The sequence below is a fragment of the Procambarus clarkii genome, chromosome 31 (assembly GCF_040958095.1).
Source record: "Procambarus clarkii isolate CNS0578487 chromosome 31, FALCON_Pclarkii_2.0, whole genome shotgun sequence".
In the NCBI taxonomy this organism is placed as follows: Eukaryota; Metazoa; Arthropoda; class Malacostraca; order Decapoda; family Cambaridae; genus Procambarus; species Procambarus clarkii.
Genome location: NC_091180.1, coordinates 27,068,461 through 27,086,880, shown reverse-complemented (window position 1 = coordinate 27,086,880; position 18,420 = coordinate 27,068,461). Strand labels below are relative to the sequence as shown.

General features: G+C 36.9%; 1 protein-coding gene across 2 annotated transcripts in view; it reads right to left on the bottom strand.

Moving 5' to 3' along the window:
* Positions 1-8,744: 8,744 nt before the first annotated feature.
* LOC123758846 (midnolin-B) overlaps positions 8,745-18,420 on the bottom strand; it is a 219,751-nt gene continuing 210,075 nt past the window's right edge. For both annotated transcript variants that reach the window (XM_069334591.1, XM_069334590.1), the window contains exon 7: positions 8,745-14,946. In XM_069334591.1, coding sequence (XP_069190692.1) covers positions 14,663-14,946 — 284 coding nt within the window. In that variant the 3' untranslated portion in view covers positions 8,745-14,662. The remainder of the gene's footprint in view (positions 14,947-18,420) is intronic.

Genomic DNA, 18,420 nt, shown 5'->3' with positions numbered 1-18,420 from the left:
ACACATGGGCACGCGAGGACAGAGATAGCCAACACCGAGAAAATCGATATCGGTCAAAGATCGTTAGTTAACACTGTTCTAGGTTGCATCTTATAAATCGTTAATATCATAACGGTCACATTCTAATACATAATTATGACTTTTAGTCATAATTATCGAGTAGTTAAACATTTATGCAACTCTCCATACATCCACTAGTGTATGAGCAAATTCTCAGTATATAAGATTATTATTCTTTTCAGTATTCTTTTTCTTGATATGTGTAATGAAACCCATGAGCACCACACCAGAAATATATACATCTTTGATATCCCCAGAGTCAGACTAAATCTGTGCAAACACTCTACGCAAATAAAAGGGGCCAATCTTTGGCACTCACTCCCCCGATGAATTAAAAAATTGTCCAACCTATGTCCTGTTCAAAAGTAAAACCAAAAAGTAGCTAATTTCATCCTCATAGTTTCCTACCTTGTGCTTCAAACTCACACTATATCTCTTACTACCCACTTCCCCAATATTAGTGCTTAAGACTAAGTACTTAATCTTTACCAGTGTAATCACCACTGTAAATTTATATGGTTGATGTAAAACCTTGCTACAATGTTCTTTTTAACCTTGATATGTTAGATTAGAGATTTGCCCGAAACGCTATGCGTGTTAGTGGCTTTGCAAGGATGTAAAAATATCACTAATGTAATCTCAACAACCCATTGTACCTTCTTGTAAATTAAATATTATTATAAAACGTACACTGGGATATAAGAAAATACTCGGTGCATATATACTGGCCCGAAATTTCCCGGATCACAAATGGAAGCAGAGCTCTGCAAGTGGCTAGATATGCAGGAATATATTGGTAAAGTAGACTGGGGAATTAAGGGACTCATCTCTATACATTGATTTACATATAAAACAAAACCTAATAAATAGGTAATAGGCGGCGCCCAGGATCTGAAGACGCATCGTACATTTAATGACGTTAATACGTGACCGCACAAGGATTTATGGCAGGGTTTTCAGAATGGACAATTGAACATTGTGAAGACGCATATCAGGTGTGGTGCATAATAGATGCTTCATGCAGTATGTCTGATGGCGGGAAAGAAAGGTATTGTACCAATGGATTCTTTGAAAAAGCAGTGAACTCTTGGAGAGTGTAAACAATGCATTGTATAATGTCAATAAATATGTTTACTTGGTAGATTTTTTTTTGTAACGCGGCTTAATGGACTAGAGACATTTCGTTTAGGCACGAACAACATCCCCCCCCCCCACCCCAAGACTTTTTTTTTTTTAAACAGGTACCAGTGGGGTTTAGAGACTGTTGAGGATTGCATCCTGGGAAAGATTGGTCACTGGCTTAGTGCAACTTCGATGTGCCTAATAGGCTTCGTGTCCTCACCAATGGGAACCAAATAAACGATTCATATGAACTAGCATCACCACCCATGTTCCTACATATTTGTGTACATGTTACGTAATAAGTATATTACCTGATGTTGGTTCCTATGTTGTTTCTTCATTTTCTGATGTAGTATTTGGATATATTTTCAGCCACATTATTGTGGCACAAGTTGTCTAGTTCCTGGCCTCAGATCGCGGCCAGGAACCATGGATGCAGTGTGCGTTTCCTCTCTCTATCACCACACTAATGCGCTGAAAGAGGAAGCAAGCGGCTCTAGGGTCTCTTGTTTCAATTAGTATAGAACCAACCTCCTCCTTAAAAAAAACTAGTGGTACTTGTTCCCCAGGCACCAAAATGTATAAGTAATGCTTAAATGATCCGCAAGCACAGATATTACTAACTCTATGACCCTTCTTATTTGTTTTTTTATATGGAATAAATATCGAAGTAACTTATTTCACGACGGTAATGAGTAGAACGAAGACGTTGTGTAATATTCATTAAGAATGCGTTGCGACCGTTGGCCGACACTTGTATTTTATTCAACAAGTTGAATGACAAATTAAATCAGTTATATCAAGCCACGCATGAGCCGAGTATTGGTAGCCTGAATTATGCAAGTGAGCAGAAACCTGTATACTAACCTAGGTGTGATTGCTACAGTTGAGCTTTAGCTCTCTAGCTCTCTGGTTCCACCTCTCAACCTTAAATTGTGTACAGGTTTTGAAGCCTATTGTGCTCCATCATATTTGCATAAAGTTCAAAAACATCATAAGTTACTGGGACTGGTTAAAATATTTGAATCTATATTCTCTAGCGCACAAGGAGAGAGAGTGAGAATGAGAGAGAGAATGAGAATGAGAGAGAGAATGAGAGAGAGAATGAGAGAGAGAATGAGAGAGAATGGGAGAGAGAATGAGAGAGAATGAGAGAGAATGAGAGAGAATGAGAGAAAGAGAGAGAGAGAGAGAGAGAGAGAGAGAGAGAGAGAGAGAGAGAGAGAGAGAGAGAGAGAGAGAGAGAGAGAGAGAGAGAATGAATAATTAATTAATTAATTTAAACTTTGAATAAATATTTTAAAATATTAAGGGGGACTGGTTTCAAATCGGCACACGGAAATAACTCACGAGATAAAGATGCATGGCAGGAAGTGCAAAATAGCCCCATTGAAATGCAAAGGTGCAGTAGGTATGTTAACAGACAATTCTCTCGGTTAAGGATCCAAGACTTTTCAACACTCTCCCTCTACACTTAACGGTCATAAACTAGCAGACATCTCATGGTATTAAAAAGAGAATTTGATAAACACCTTCAAAGGATACGTGATCAATCGGACTGAGATTTATACTGCAAGATGCTGCATTCAACAGCCTGGTTAACCAGACCACCAACCAGGAGGCTTGGTCAAAGACCAGGACCTAGATTCACGAAGCTCCATGCATTTCTTCGTAAGTAGGTTTGCTACGAAGGTTCCTAAGTATGACCTAAGAAGATGCTTAGGTGCAATTCACGTAGGTCCACTTAGGAAGATATTTGTTGGTTCACCTGCGTGCCGATAGAGGTCACTACTGTGTTTCGTTTGGCCAATCAGAACAGGGTTGTCAGATTGGGCTACAAATAGCGAATTGGGCTACTTTTGAAAGCTCCGTGCTCCCAAATTTTTAATTTCGCTACTTGCGACTTTTTGGGCTACTTTAAAAGCAAGTTGGGCTAGTACTGTTAAACTGAATGATGATTATTTATACTTTTATAATGTAATGTGTACAAATCACAGCCGCGTCAAACAGCCTGATTGACTAGACCACTTACCACAGGAGGCCGCAAGGTGTGGCTTCCATGGCGGTGACAAATATTCCAATAACAGATTACCACAGGAGGCCTGGTCGAGGACCGGGTCGCGGGGACACTAAGCCCCGAAATCATCTCTAGATAACATCTCATCTCAAGATAACCATCCTCCCCAGGGGCCATAGATTTCCCAACCTTAATTGTCGTTAATACTTCATCCCGAAAGTTACATCTGGTTCTACAGATCTTCATTAAAGAGAGAACGTTATCTAGAAATGTACAGATTGATAAATGATGGGCAACATCCTTTACAGTTAATACCTTTGTCAGGAAGACGATGGTTGGCAAGGAGCGGCAGTGTAAAGTGGCTGTTAGATCAGTGGAATTCTTTAACAACTCATTACCAAATCGCTTCTTGCTCTTGTGATAAATGTGTTACAAGGCAACTTTTTCAATGGACTCTGATCCCCCAATTAGCTATATTTCACATTTCTCAGTCCAATCCTAAATCTTTTTTAAAGTATGAATTGACTTTATCAAAAAGACGAAGCAGATCAGTGTAGCCTTCCCACTGTCTTAGAAAACTTCACTCTTGGACTACAATTACATATGTCTGCCTCTGGAGAAAGTGGACTTCGGTTACGAATTTTCAACACTTAGCAACTAACAGACAAAACAATTTTATAACCCAGGAAAAGTTTCAAAATATTCAAGAAAGATGCCATAATATTTAAGTGAAAGCTTGCAAAGAGCTTCTTTCTCGTATTCCAAGTAATGCTGAAACTTTCAAAATCGTGTAGTGTACTGTCATATATTAAAATATATTACTTTGAAACCTGTATCAGTCACTAAACAAAAAATTGGGCTACTCCTATTGCAAATTCGCTACTTTGACCCTCAGCTCGCTACTTTCAGCAATTGGGATCTGGCAACCCTGAATCAGAGAGCAGCAACATTCTTCATATTGAAGATTTAGCGCTGGCTTATCGGAGCTCTACTGCCTCCTATTTACGTCGAATTTTCTTATAAAATTAGTAAATTTCGAAGTAAAACTGTTTTTTCAACTTCTACAGGCAGCACCGACATTGTAGTAAACAAATATGTTACATTTGGACCTAGATTCAGGAAGCTCTGTGTATTTCTTCGTAAGTGGGTTTGCTACGAAGGTTCCTAAGTGCGCCCTAAGAAGATGCTTAGGTGCGATTCAATAAGGTATACTTAGGAAGAAAAATTGTTGGTTCACCTGCGTGCCGATAGAGGTCACTACTGTGTTTCGTTTGGCCAATCAGAGAGCAGCAACATTCTTCATATTGAAGATTTAGCGCTGGCTTATCGCAGCTCTACTGCCTCCTATTTACGTCGAATTTTCTTATAAAATTAGTATATTTCGAAGTAAAACAATGTTTTTTCAACTTCTACAGCCAGCACCGACATTGTAGTAAACAAATATGTTACATTTGTTGTTTACCTACGTAATTCTAAGAGATACTGTGTAGCTGTCCTTGTTGCTCGGAAGATGCGCTGACAATTATTGTATATATTTACTGAATTTACCCAAGGGCCACTAACTATCTAGTGACCTCGAAGAGGACAGAAAGCCGGCGGCTTGTTGAAGGGCCCGCCAATTGTCTTAATTATATTTTTTAGCTGGAATTTGGCATTTACGGCTTCAGCGGGTAGGCGGTTCCATGGGTTTATAGCCCTCTTGGTGGAAAAAAAACATCTGTTTTCAGTCCTACTTGAGAGAACATACTCTCCAACACTATATCTGTGATTGTCCTGTTATCAGTGACTTCATACCAAATGGTATGAGGTATTTTGAGCTCTGTAATTACTTCATACACTCAGGAATATTGGAAGATATTCTTGTGCTGCACCCAGATTTTGCCAGTGGAGGCTAATAGATCAGCATTAAGTATTTTGTTCTCTCCTAATTCCATGTATGACTGGCCATCCTGTGAGGTGAGCTTGTAGCTGGTTTTTGATCTACACTGTGTGGTCCTTTATACAGAATAGGGAAGCAGCACATTGCTGTGTATACCTAAACATGTTTAAAAATACATTGTTTGAGAGGAGTTTTGTAGAAACTGGTAAGAGTAATTATAATATAATGTTTCCATGATTCAGTGCTTACCTCTTGTGAAAATTGCTTAGAGTTGTTTAGTCAGAGTTGATTTGTTTTTTGTATTGAGGCTGGTATTTTCTAAATTGATTCCATGTACAGTATGTCTAACCATCCTGTGAGATGGGAGTATTAGATAAACTTATAGCTAGTTTTTTATCTACACTGTGTAATATTCCATATAGAATAGGGTAGCAGCACATTGCTGTGTATACCTAATCTTCTTAATAAAAAAAATCAGTAATAAGGATTTTAAATTATAGTTTGTATTATTACAAATACAGTACTGTATTATCCTTATTAAATCATGTTGACCATGGATCATTAAGATCTCATGTTGATATGTAATACAAGTCATATTTCTTTTGAACTGCTAATCCATGCTAATCATTCATTAAATTGTGCATTATGTCTCAATTTTTCACTTCCTTGGATATACTGTACAGTACAAAAAGATAGGATAAAAATAAACCAGTAATATTTCTTTCATTATATTTTTCATTTAAATAACTGCATCAATATTTTTACAGCTGACAGGATTTGTTTTCCCATACAGGTGCATTATTTGTTAAAAAAAAATTGGTTTATTGTTACACACAATGGTGCTACATAGCCTTCCCAGCTTGGTGCCTTCTTTTAATACTTACTGATTAAAAAATAAATAGTAAATACATTTTATTCAGGAAAAGTACATACAGTTGATTTACAAACATAATGCTGGATTTATAGGCAGAGCTAGTACATACAATACCTAAAGCCACTAATACTCATAGCATTTCGGGCAAGGTGTGGGGGGAAAAAACACAGACTAAAACTTGATAGTAATCGGGATTAGGTATAAATTGTGTTGAAAGAAGGAATAAAAAATACAAAAAGGGGGTTAACATAGAATAAATCAGCAATTGCACATGTTGGTGAACAGCATTGTTTAAAAAATAGCAAGACATGGGTTGACATTTAGGAGGTAAGTTAGGTTACATGGAGTTAATTAGGCAGTACTTGGTTTAACTCTTAAACTGGTTGAGAGAGGTACAGCCTTTGACATGATTCGGGAGGTCATTCCACATTCTGGGTCCCTTGATTTGTAGAGCACTTCTAGTTTGGTTACACACAGCCAAATTGAGTAACAGGAAGAGGTCTTGGACACAAATTTGTTCCATGCTAAATATAGAGGAATCAGCTGAGTATTCCTCAAATAAAATAAGTTGCCTCAGCTTATAAGGTAAATAAAATAAGCATTTCTCAAATAAGTAGCTGCCTCACCTCACTGCCTTACTGCTACATAGCCTTCCCGGCATGGTGCCTTCTTTTGATAATTACTTGTTCCACACCCAAATTGTATAACAGGAAGAGGTCTTGGACCCCTACTTCCCTCTCTCTTTTTTAGTAGTCTATATAGTCATAATTATAGCTTTAAGTATTCAATGAATAAAGTTTTTGACATTTTTACCCTTTTCCTTACCTAACATCATTTGTGCAGCATATTTTTATTTTATGTCTCACCCAGATTTAATTTCAAAATAAAACCAAACTAAATAAATTAGAAATGGGTATGTATAGCTAAGGTACACCCTTGCTACTAGGTGAACAGGGGCATTTGGTGATAGTAAATGATCCCATCAGGCAGGGCTCATCACCTTCTCTCATATTTCATGTTCACCAGTGTTTATTTACTTAATAACTACTGGTATAATATCTTGCTATTATAAAACTAATTCTACTATCATCAAACACATATTTACTTCAAGTTTCAAGCAGAGAATGCATATATAACTAACACGAAGAATTCCTCTTCACTAGATTCACCAGCTATAATATTTTGGTCATGTTCCAATATCATAAATCGATCCCAGTGTTATGTAGTAGAGAAAAAATGACTTATATCCAGTTTACGTAAAGCTACGAGTGGTCGAAACCACACTTAAATCCCGGAATGAACTTACGAAGGTTTTTCCACTTAGGGTAGTTAATTGAATACAGACGTAGCCGCCACGAAGGCGCTAAGACGGAAAACGCTCTTAGCTAAGAGGAAAAACCTTCGTAAGTACCTTCCTGAATCTGGCCCCTTGTCTACTAGGTGAATTTTGTATCTGGTGATAAGTGTCTTCCTTTATTTTCTTATCTCCAAGAATGGTTTGGTACCTTCTTTTGATAATTACTTATCTCCAGGAATATGAGGTTTAATTCCTCTAATGATTTTATTTTCAGGTATCATACCTCAATATTGGTACTAGCCTGGTGGTATAGCTTGACTCTTTTCTCAGCTTTGTTTTGTATTTAGCAAGATAAGGACTCCAGTATTTCCATTTATTTTTCTGATTCTGGGTATTTCCAGAATTAGTCTTGACCGATGTGGTATACAGTACAGTTATGGTCAACTCCTCTTTTGGATTCCTAAAAGGAGTTCTGATGTTGACTAATGTTGCATATGCAGCTTAAATATTTGATGTAGGCTTCTAGTTACAAGTTCAGTGTAATATAAACCCTCAGATATTTTTGTTTCCGATTCCATGAGGGGTTTCCTCTCAACTTTGTACCGTGTATCCAGCATCCCCTTCCCAGCTAATTTTGTTTAATTACTTTGCACTGAAGTTAAACTCAAAAGTCATCTTGTTAAAACATTCTTTTAGTTTAGATCATACTAGTTTTTTAATACATCATTGGTGCCCACATAGATTTATTTATTTATTTATATATATACAAGAGGGTACATTAGGGGTTAAGACATTACATAGTACAGTAATGATGATGATTTTACATTTTTGTAAAGTCACTAGCATGCATAGCATTTTGGGCAAAAAGAGAAATAAGATGGGATGGGAAGGAGCCATTTGTAAAATGCAACTATATTATGGATCTCAGCTTTACTATGGCCGTGTTGTAACCAGACTATGTTGTCGATGTAAAAAGAGGCTAAGAGTTCTAAAGGCTTGAAAAAATGCATAACCTGTAAGTACCTCTGTTGTTCCAGTTTCTTTTGACCTGGAAAAGGCTTATGATGCCACCTGCAAATACAATGCTTTGGCCCAGCTGCATTCTTTTGGTCCCAAGGCAAATTGATTGCCCTTGTGGCAATCTACTGCTCTTCCTTCAGAACTTCCTCTCTTTCATTAATTTAGGCTTGATACCACCTTCTGACTTTTTTTTTAATAATGTGAAGCTGTTCCCAAGGTAGTATTCTGAGTACAACTAATTTTTTTTCCCGGTTGCCCAAAATGGTCTTCCTTCCTCCGATTCCCCTTGGCATTTTCTCAATACTTTGTTGACAATGTTCAAGTGGTGAATGTAAAGCATTAATGTGTTTCAGTCCTGCATATACTGAAATTGTGTATGTGATTCTGGATAGGTAAGGTAAAAAAGATTAGCATCTTCAGCCATAAACCGATATCTAAAAATCCAGTTATTAAAGGGCCAGGAATAAAAGAAAGCTTCAACATACTGATTTATTAACGTGAAGAACAGACATGGGAATCTACACACCTTTCAAAATACAACATAATTTCAGCCATACCGCTTTGAACCAAGGAAAAATCTTAATGCTAATGATACAGGCAAAAGTATTTAATGTAGATATTTATTGTTAGCAGTTCAATACTTTTTCTCCTGTATGAGATGTGATCAACAATAACATATCTTGCAGAGTGTTTCAGACACAATCACTCTCCCCATAATTTTTTGTATAAGATCCTGAGCCCAATACAAAGCATTGCTTGGGGTTGATTTATCACCAATTACTATACTTCTCTATTGTAGCAAGAGCAGCATCTAAAGATCTTGACGACAAAAGTAGATAAGGCTAAAAAACTGAGTGGTTCCTCAATGAATATCAACCTTATAAACTTTTTTTTATATAATGCTCGTTAGCCATATACTTCATAATATGAACATCAAACTAGTAGTGCATGCAATGTATCTGGGAATTTGCCTGAAATACTACTACACTAGACATTTCAGTTGCATTAAATCCCTATATACATGCTAGATGTACAATATTAATATTATTTATTTCCAACTAAAGCCTCAAGCTCTCTAACAATTAATTATAGTGCTGCACCTCATTCAAATACACAGCACTCAAGTCTAATAAGATTAATATTAAAAGGCAATATTCAGTAACAAAGTAAGAAATTATTTGACATACCCATGCTAAATGCATCTCATCATGAATGTTAAGCAATGGGAGTTTTGGAACAAATAATTTTTATTCATGTGTCACTAAACCTCACCATCGTGTTTATCAATGTACAACAAGGACGAATCAACAAGGGAAACAACACCTGACAAAAAGAAGGGGCTGGGAGAAAGTGGCAGGTTGGTAAAACCTATCGAGGCTTTAAGTATTAAAATTTGACTTTCTAAGAGCTTGTCACAGCTGACCACATCTCTCCACAACCTCTTCAACTCTTCACACTTTGGGTGGGACTTGAAGTCAATATAAGATAGAAAGCAATTTCTTTACAACGTCAAGTGAGATTTCTGAAGGTTGACTGGATGGCAGTGACACAATCCTCCAAGATTCGATAATTTAGGTTAATTCCATGCTATGCAGAAATATCTTAGATTGGAATAAAGAAGGAAGAATCCAATGCCATCTGCCAAAACAATCTATTGGAACAATCATGCTATGTCAGATGATTCAAGCAAAACAGCAATAGTTACAGACAGTAAGGTTCTTCCCTGCTTTAAATGTTGAGATCCATGAGAAGTATTCTACTATACTGCATTTAACAAGAGCACAAATCTGGTTGCTAGTATTTCTAGCTTGATTCATTAGCTACCTGACTTCTTTATGTAAATAATATGCATTTCTGAATTAGTGTGTTTCATCTGGAACAGGGAAAACAAAAACAAAACTGTTGGTCCTACTCTCATACCCGCATAGTTGTAGACTGAGAAATGTGCTTAAAATGTTCCACATTTTCCTGTGTTGAAAACACTTCAAAGAATGCCAAAAACTACCTCAATCAAATTACCAACAATGGTAAGTTGCATGTACACCACTTAATAATGATTTACCCTATGTTGAAAAACCAACACCCAATTTTAAATTACAAAGAGAAGCAAAACACAGGAGAATGAGCAATAAGAAGAAATCCCTGAGAAGTATTGCAAAAGGAGCCTAGAAGATTGGTGTCCTTGGTTTATAGCTACCATAAGTTGCTGTCCTTTTTTTTAATAGAAATATGCACCTAACATTAAATATTTTTATTATCTCATTCAAAGTTGACTGTAGAATGTGCAGATGTCACTGAGTATGTGCCTTGATGACTAATTTCAAGATTAATTTGAATCAATACTATTATGTATTCACATCATCATTGCATATACTACAAATTCAGGGAATTTAAATGCAATGAGATGAACATAAACACCTAACTAAAACAGACACACAAGGCAAGTATTCAGAACATTACACAAACCGTCTGTGAGCAGAGACGGTATTTCAAAAATGCATCTACATCCAATGATACAGAATATCACCATTGCTTACTGTCTGTAACTGTGGCTATTACATTGTGTTTGACTTAACCTGATGGTGTAGAACAGCTTTTTTTTTTCTGTTATCACTTACCGGAAATGACACGGAGATAAAATTATGAGCCATATGAGGTACTGCAAGTGGGACTTGGTCCTGTTTAACACAGGAGAAACAATACCCATTGTGGTAATGGCCGAGTTTGAACATGAACCCCTTCTGCAGCTTATATCAAACTAGATGGTAACTGCAGCAAACATCCTGACTAATATAGTCAATAAGAGTAAGAGGTTCATTGCTTCATGCAGCAGGTTGAAGTCAGTCCTGAAATTCAGCTCGAAGACTCAAAAGCCACTGATCATTTACCAGTTAACAACAAAATGGTTTGCCCGAAGACATGAAGTATGCTAAATTGAAATGCCCTAATTATGCAAAATTACCCATAAAAATCAACAAGGTAATTCACAATGTGAAAATAGAGGAATATATAGTCTTAAAACAATGAAAAATTATAATAAATTTTGCTCCAACATACTGAATAGAAATAAACACTTAACTAGTAGCCCTACTTAACAATATCCTAACATTTATTTCTTAAAACTCTTGGTAAATCTTCATAATTATAATAGAAAATCCAATGAAGAAAACAAATTCTGAACTAAGGACACCAGTTTATTTAATGCCCAGTTCAGTAATAATTAGTAAGCAGATGAAATCAATAATGCAGCCCATTTCTAGATAGTCCAATTTGAGGCACTCTCACCTGAAACCCAATGATGACAAATGCTCTAACTGTGGTTCAAATATACATTTTAAAACGTATATATATATATACAATAATCATACTTTAAATTTACAAATTTTTAATTGAAGTTTCCAGCATGACCCACGACTATAAAGCACGAAGAATGTTAACATGATATCTCTTGAGCCTCGTATGTAAACTATCCAGAAATGGAAATAAGATAAAGGTGGAAGTATCAACGTAGATAACAGACGTGCCAACTCCAACAAGACACTGTTGTACCGGTATGTGAATCTCCTTGGTTCAGTCCTCAACAGTGAAGACGGGGAGAGAGAGAGGCCGAGAACAAGAACATTTTTGAGTGCCCATCTATCTAATATCACAATGCAGACAACTGCCCAGTTTGATTCAGTGACCGTAACAGTAAATTTATATTAGCCATCACAATGGGGGTTGAAATTTTAATAAAGCAGATTTAGATATATGAAGTGCATAAATGGTAATTACAGTAACTGTTACAGTCACATTTTAGTTGTAAACTTACATAAGACTTTAATATGGGTCAATTTTGAGTCACCCAAAACTCAACTAAAAAAAAAAAAAAAAAAAATATCAGTACTGCTGATGGACTCGACTTTCCATGAGGGAAGCGTATACGTATTCTGAACACGATTTGGATTAACTGTATCGTGTGTACTTGGTGTCATTCTCACAATACTAATAGCCACCATCAGACCTGCAACATACCTCCAGAAAATGATTGAAAATATTTAAATTTGTGGGTTTTTACATTTTGTCATCTTTGAACACAGATTTTGAAATCCTTCTTGTGTATTACATAGCTCTGATAATGGCAATTAGAAATGCTGAAGTATTACCAAATTAACATTCAGTTTATCCCAACATTGGTCTTCATATAAATTGGTGTTAGCAATATTACAAGAAATCATTTATGATGAATACAGGTACAGTATTTATAAAATAGTCCACAATGCAGGTAAGTTTGTTACTACAATTATACTCTGTTTACTGAAGTGAGGGTATGAAATCTAATTATGAATGAAGCTGCTGCCGTTATGTTTTGACATTATTCATAAGTATGTGTACACAAAGAACATGAGGGGAAGGGACAATTGTAGGGACAGGAGTTATGCATAAAAATGAAGCCACTAATATGCAAAGCGTACTCTACAGTACCATTGTTTTGACGTAATATTCTACAGTACAAATTATTACCGATTTGCAAAATCTCGAAATAATACATGGCAAAATCTGCAATGTAAGTTTAAATAGAATAAAAACAAACTGTTTTCTCTTTAATAAATATGCTGTTGTCTTATGCCTTGGAAAAATATCTAATTATTGTGTTCTACCTAATTTTAGTTGAGGAAAATTTTTATATGAAAGGGGCATAATTTATTTTTCTTTTCGTATTGATTTTTGCAAATTCTTTTATGAAAACGAATTAGAAACGAAAGTATTGTTTTCCCCATTCTCATTCATTTATTTTTTGTTAACTGGAGCATTTATTTAATGCAATGACATGTTCAATATTTTACAGTTTTAGATCATATACATCCATAGAAAAATATACAATACATTTTTTATGACAAGCAAAGAAAATGATAAAATACTCAAGTTCTCATACCACCACTTAGTAAACACAGCATGATCAGAGTACCACCACTTAGTAAACACAGCATGATTTGAGTTTCACCGTCATCTCACACACACTTCTTCTATACAGACATTTTGTATTCTCCAATACTACTTGAGCATTGACCAGCATTCTCAGTTGTTGGCAAACCATCAGAATTAAGTAGAATTAGTCACTAAACAAATATCAAAGATGATTGCTTAGATCTTCATCTACTACTCAAGGGCCTATGAGCAAAGGGCCTAGTCGTTATCATTCTTTAAAGAAAAAGTATCTATGGAGATGCCTTTGCATCTTTCAAGCCTTATAAAGTGTTATTTACAGCAATAGTGGCGCATATAAGAAGGTAAACCCGCACTGGATACAAGTATCACGTCAACACAAACAACTTAAGCATCGTCATCTCCATAGCTAGTGACTTGGGTGATTCAAAATGTCTCAGAAGCCAAAGTCAATAATTACACAAAAAGTGAGTTCAACCACATCTACACATAACTATGGCAATTGGATCTATGGCGCTATAACAGCCGAGGTGACATCCTGAATTATAACAGCATATTGTATATATAACATTAGAATAAGGGTAATATGATTTGCTTGTATGAAAAGAAATAGCGATTGGTTTTATGACGAGGTAGATTCAGCCGTCCTCAGATGATGTAATACCCTCCAAATATAGCCTGAATTGTTGTCAACTTAAGAATGGTGTCTTACCCGAGTCATGCAGCCTCGAGCATTACACCAAACTTAAAGATCATAGGTCTAGAAGTGACAATCAAAAATTATGTAAACAAGAACTCAATAAATACACCAGCTTCAAGTAAGATAACATTTGATCTTCACTTCAAGACCTTAGAAATACTTGAGACTTACAAGGCCACCTGATACATATCCTGAATTCCATACTGTAATTCTGTGTACTGGGTCCCTGCTAGGCCACAAGCATGTTCCCAGGGTAAGCCTCGGGTGGTCTACTGTTGAGAAAACAAGCTTTTTGAACAGATACATGTAAACTTATCTTCAATTTTAATTCTGTTTCCTACTAGTTGCTTGTTCTAATCAACTACTAATCTGTTGTAAGAAACTTTCAGAACATTAAGGGTTAATAATGGAATCTGTTTCATCTACATGGGTACTCTTAGTCAATTTCTCATAAACATGCTAGTCTGTTACACTGTCACCTTTTCCAACTGTGGAAGCACATCATCAATCAATGCTCTGTTGCAAGTCAATTGCAACATATTCAACCCTAAATCACAGACAAACACTTTGCATTCTCTTTTTACCTGCCACATGCCAAGCCTTAAAGTAATAAGACTTGATTACCTTGGCTGAGTAACCATGGGTTACAGGCAGTTGTGCAAAGGTACACTCATCATTTACCATTATAACCACTATAACGTGGTGAGTTTAACATGGCAAATTCTCCCTACACACTACCCTAACATACTTCTATCAGTGGGCCAGCATTAAGCTACAACGGTCTCAGAGTTGAGCTCACATAGGGTAGCAGGATCTGTACCATCTGCTTTACTACCATCCACGTCCATAGCTTGAGTGGTACTTGCTGGCGCTGTGCTGCTGGTAGCAACAACTGTCGGAACACTAGTGTCAGTGGCCCATGATGCAGAAGTGTGGGGGTATGGGCGGGTACGAGCATCCCGACGAGCCTTACGTCGGGCACGTCTTTGCTCCATTATCAATCGCAGCTGTTCCACTTTTGTACGCATTGCTTGATTCTCATCTCCCGAATCTGCAAATATTATATACTATTACAGCCTTGCAAAATTTCACAATGAAGAGTATCATACCAAATACCATTTCATCATTAAATAAAAGATCAATGAAAGTAACAAATCTTAACACTTTCGCGCTCTCGGCGCTCAAAATAAAACAATACCCCAGATGCTTTCGGCACTTCGCGCGCCTATGCGGTAAGACCGAAAAAGTGTACACTCTTTTGACTGTCCTGACAATAATTGAAGGCGCACGTATTTAAATTTGGTATCACTGTGTTCGCAATGAAATTGTCTATAAAAGCATACCTATAAAATGCCGCCTAAGCATAAGGAGTATCAACACCAAATAAAAAACTATGCAGATCACTCGCCGAGAGCGCCAAACAGCAACAAAATGTTTCCACTCTCTTAATGGTTGCGAAGCCTACAGTTGTCCTACATCGCTAATTTTGGTATCATTGGAATCGCAATAAAATTCTCTACACGGACATATGCATATAAATGTTTAATATAGGTAATTGCCCACCCTCAAGAGTGTGTGAAGTGGAGAGTTGTTAGCCGCGAGCGCACTGGCGAAAACACGGGGGAAATCATGCTTGGAAAGTTTATACGTTTCCTGACCCTACTTTTCTATGTACGTATTTCTTTTTTATACCAATGTGTTCGCAATAAAATTTTCTATAAGATGAACTGTATAACATTTGTACAAAGCATGTGTAAGAGAAGCGCCAAATATAGAACCACGTCGCTCAGTATGCGTTCGCGGCAGAAACGAACGCATTGTTTTCGTTCGTTTGATGTTTGTCATGTTTATACTTGTTGAAACATTTTATAATTTGTATGACAGTGATCGCAGTAAAATTCCCTACACAGACATATACATAACACATACAAATATTTCCCACGTGTTGGATATATCAACGGCTAAAGGGAACCCACTGCCACACGCTCGCCACACCCCCAAACATACTTTGTATTTTTTTTTTACTCATAGAAGTTTATGTGATATAATATTTATTCTGGTACCAAAAAATTCGCAAATAAATTCTCTACAAAACAAAAGTATCCCCATCCATTTCGGTTAAAAAATGGAATTTATAGAAATATTTTTTCGATGGACGAGAAAAGTGGGCTGTTATGCGGAATCGTAAGAAAAAACGGCGACGAGTTATCTCTAATCTAAAGCGCGAAAGTGTTAACATTTATGAAACTCCTACAATGTTTTATAATTAATTAATTTTAGAGTATGTAAGGAAATTAATTTAAGTTGTGATGTAAAAACAAATGTTTGTTATTATATATATAATATATATAATATATATATAATATATATAATATATATATATATATATATATATATATATATATATATATATATATATATATATATATATATATATATATATATATATATATATATATATATATATATATATATATTATACTCTGTACAATATTATATATATGTATGTATAATCAGAATGTACTGCATGTGAAAAGCAGCTTCCCCAGGATACACTAATTTTGGTAAGTTCATGTTCCTGGTTGACATTCTACATCTGTGCAACAACATTTGTATTTAATCATTCCTATCTGATCATACTTGTGCAAAAATAACTACAAGAGAAAATTGATTCAGCCCAGAATGACCTTTAGAAAGCTCGGCATACACACAAATCCCTTCGAAGCACCACTGGCATCACTGGAACTATCAAGACAGGCTCTTGCTAACCATCTGTTGACCCATCTGCCTGTTACCCTTTAACATCACCAGATTGCAGCAACTACACACAAAACTGGGTTTCCTTGACTGCTCACACATCACAACTTCCCAGACATGAACTGCAGAGAGTAAGTAAGAGAATGGGAGCAACCGCGTTCCCTGCTCAGATTGCATTTCGTATACAGTACACTGAAAACCTGATTTCCAAGCCATACCTTTCAGTTACTCCCTCAAGAGTTGAACTAGGAGGTGAAATGACTTCACAAAAACAGAAAGGGACTTTACTATACTTGCTGCAGTGTGGTGCAAGTTGGTACTACAGATAATGAAAATGCCCGTATTCCAGTAATCCCAAACATCTCGATCCCTAAAATCCTGCTCAAAAAGATGAACCCCAAGAGTGAAATCATAAGGAGATAATGAATGTAAATAAGATTAAAATCCCCCCCCCCCCCCGAGATCCGAAATCAAAATAGGTCGTGACAGAAATAATGCCTTAAGGGGGCATAGTTCTGCAAACTATTGGTGGGCTGAGTTACATCATTCTGTACAGCAGCTAGGAGAGCAAGACCTTAGTATAGAGCAACAAGGAATGGGGAGTGAAGAGCAAGGAAAGCCTTTAAGAGGCTGTAATGGCACAAGACCATGACCTGAGAGGCACAGATGGCTGGACATCCAAACTCAAACCACTATGGACACTCCAATATGAACTCAGATTAGCCAAAACTGAGGTGTTAGAGCACACACACACAATTGTGCCCCCTGACCAAAGGAGATACATATACTGTGTATAAGAATTAGAAATTGACTCCCAGTAGTTAAAGTGGAGATAAGACATGCCCCTATGCAGCAGTATCGTGATCATGGAATTGAGCCACAACACACTGTTTTCACACGGATTCAGAGGTTCACCTGAGGGGGGAGCTGAATGTATCGCATATCCACAAGTTATATTTGGTAAATCACCAAAGCGCCGAGCTATTACGAGACAAATATGTAAAATACCCGAGATGGGTGACAGAGGCCACTAGGGGTCTTAATCTTGAAAAAGACTCCAAAGGAAATCTCCAACAAAGGATAACTCTCAAGACCAGGGAAGTATATACAACGCAATCACTAAGCTCTGTCCCCGCTTCCTTCACGTCACTCTCCAGTCTCACTTGGTCCTTTGAACATAAAAATAAAATAATATATACATGAAGATACTTGAAGGCCAGGTCCCAAATTTGCACAGTAACATAATGCCATACTGGAGCAAAAGGTATGGAAGGAAATGCAGAATAGAACCAGTGAGGAGTAGAGGTGCCATAGGCACAATCAGAGAGCACTGTCTGAACATCAGGAGTCCACAGCTGTTCAAACCCCCTCCCAGCCAGCATTAGAAATATTGCCGAAACAAAGGTGGATGTATTCAAGGGGCACTTGGACAGATTCTTGCAAGAAGTGCCAGACCAACCAGGCTGTAGTTATGTGGGCCTGCAGGCCACTCCAAGCAACAGCCCATTAGACAAAATTATTGCAAGTCAAACTTGGCCTCAGGTCGGGCTTGGTGAGTAGAGGAACTATCAGAACCCCATCAAGCAGGTATCTTGAGATGATTTCAGGGCTTAGTGTCCCCCATGGCCCGGTCCTAAACCAACCTCCTTTTTGTTACACTCCCCCTTTCCCCCCAAGCAGAGAGCACTGCTTGGTACTTCCTGTGATGCCAAGTAGTGCTTAAAAGGAGTTTTTAATACATATGAATGAAAATGTCAGGCCATTTCAA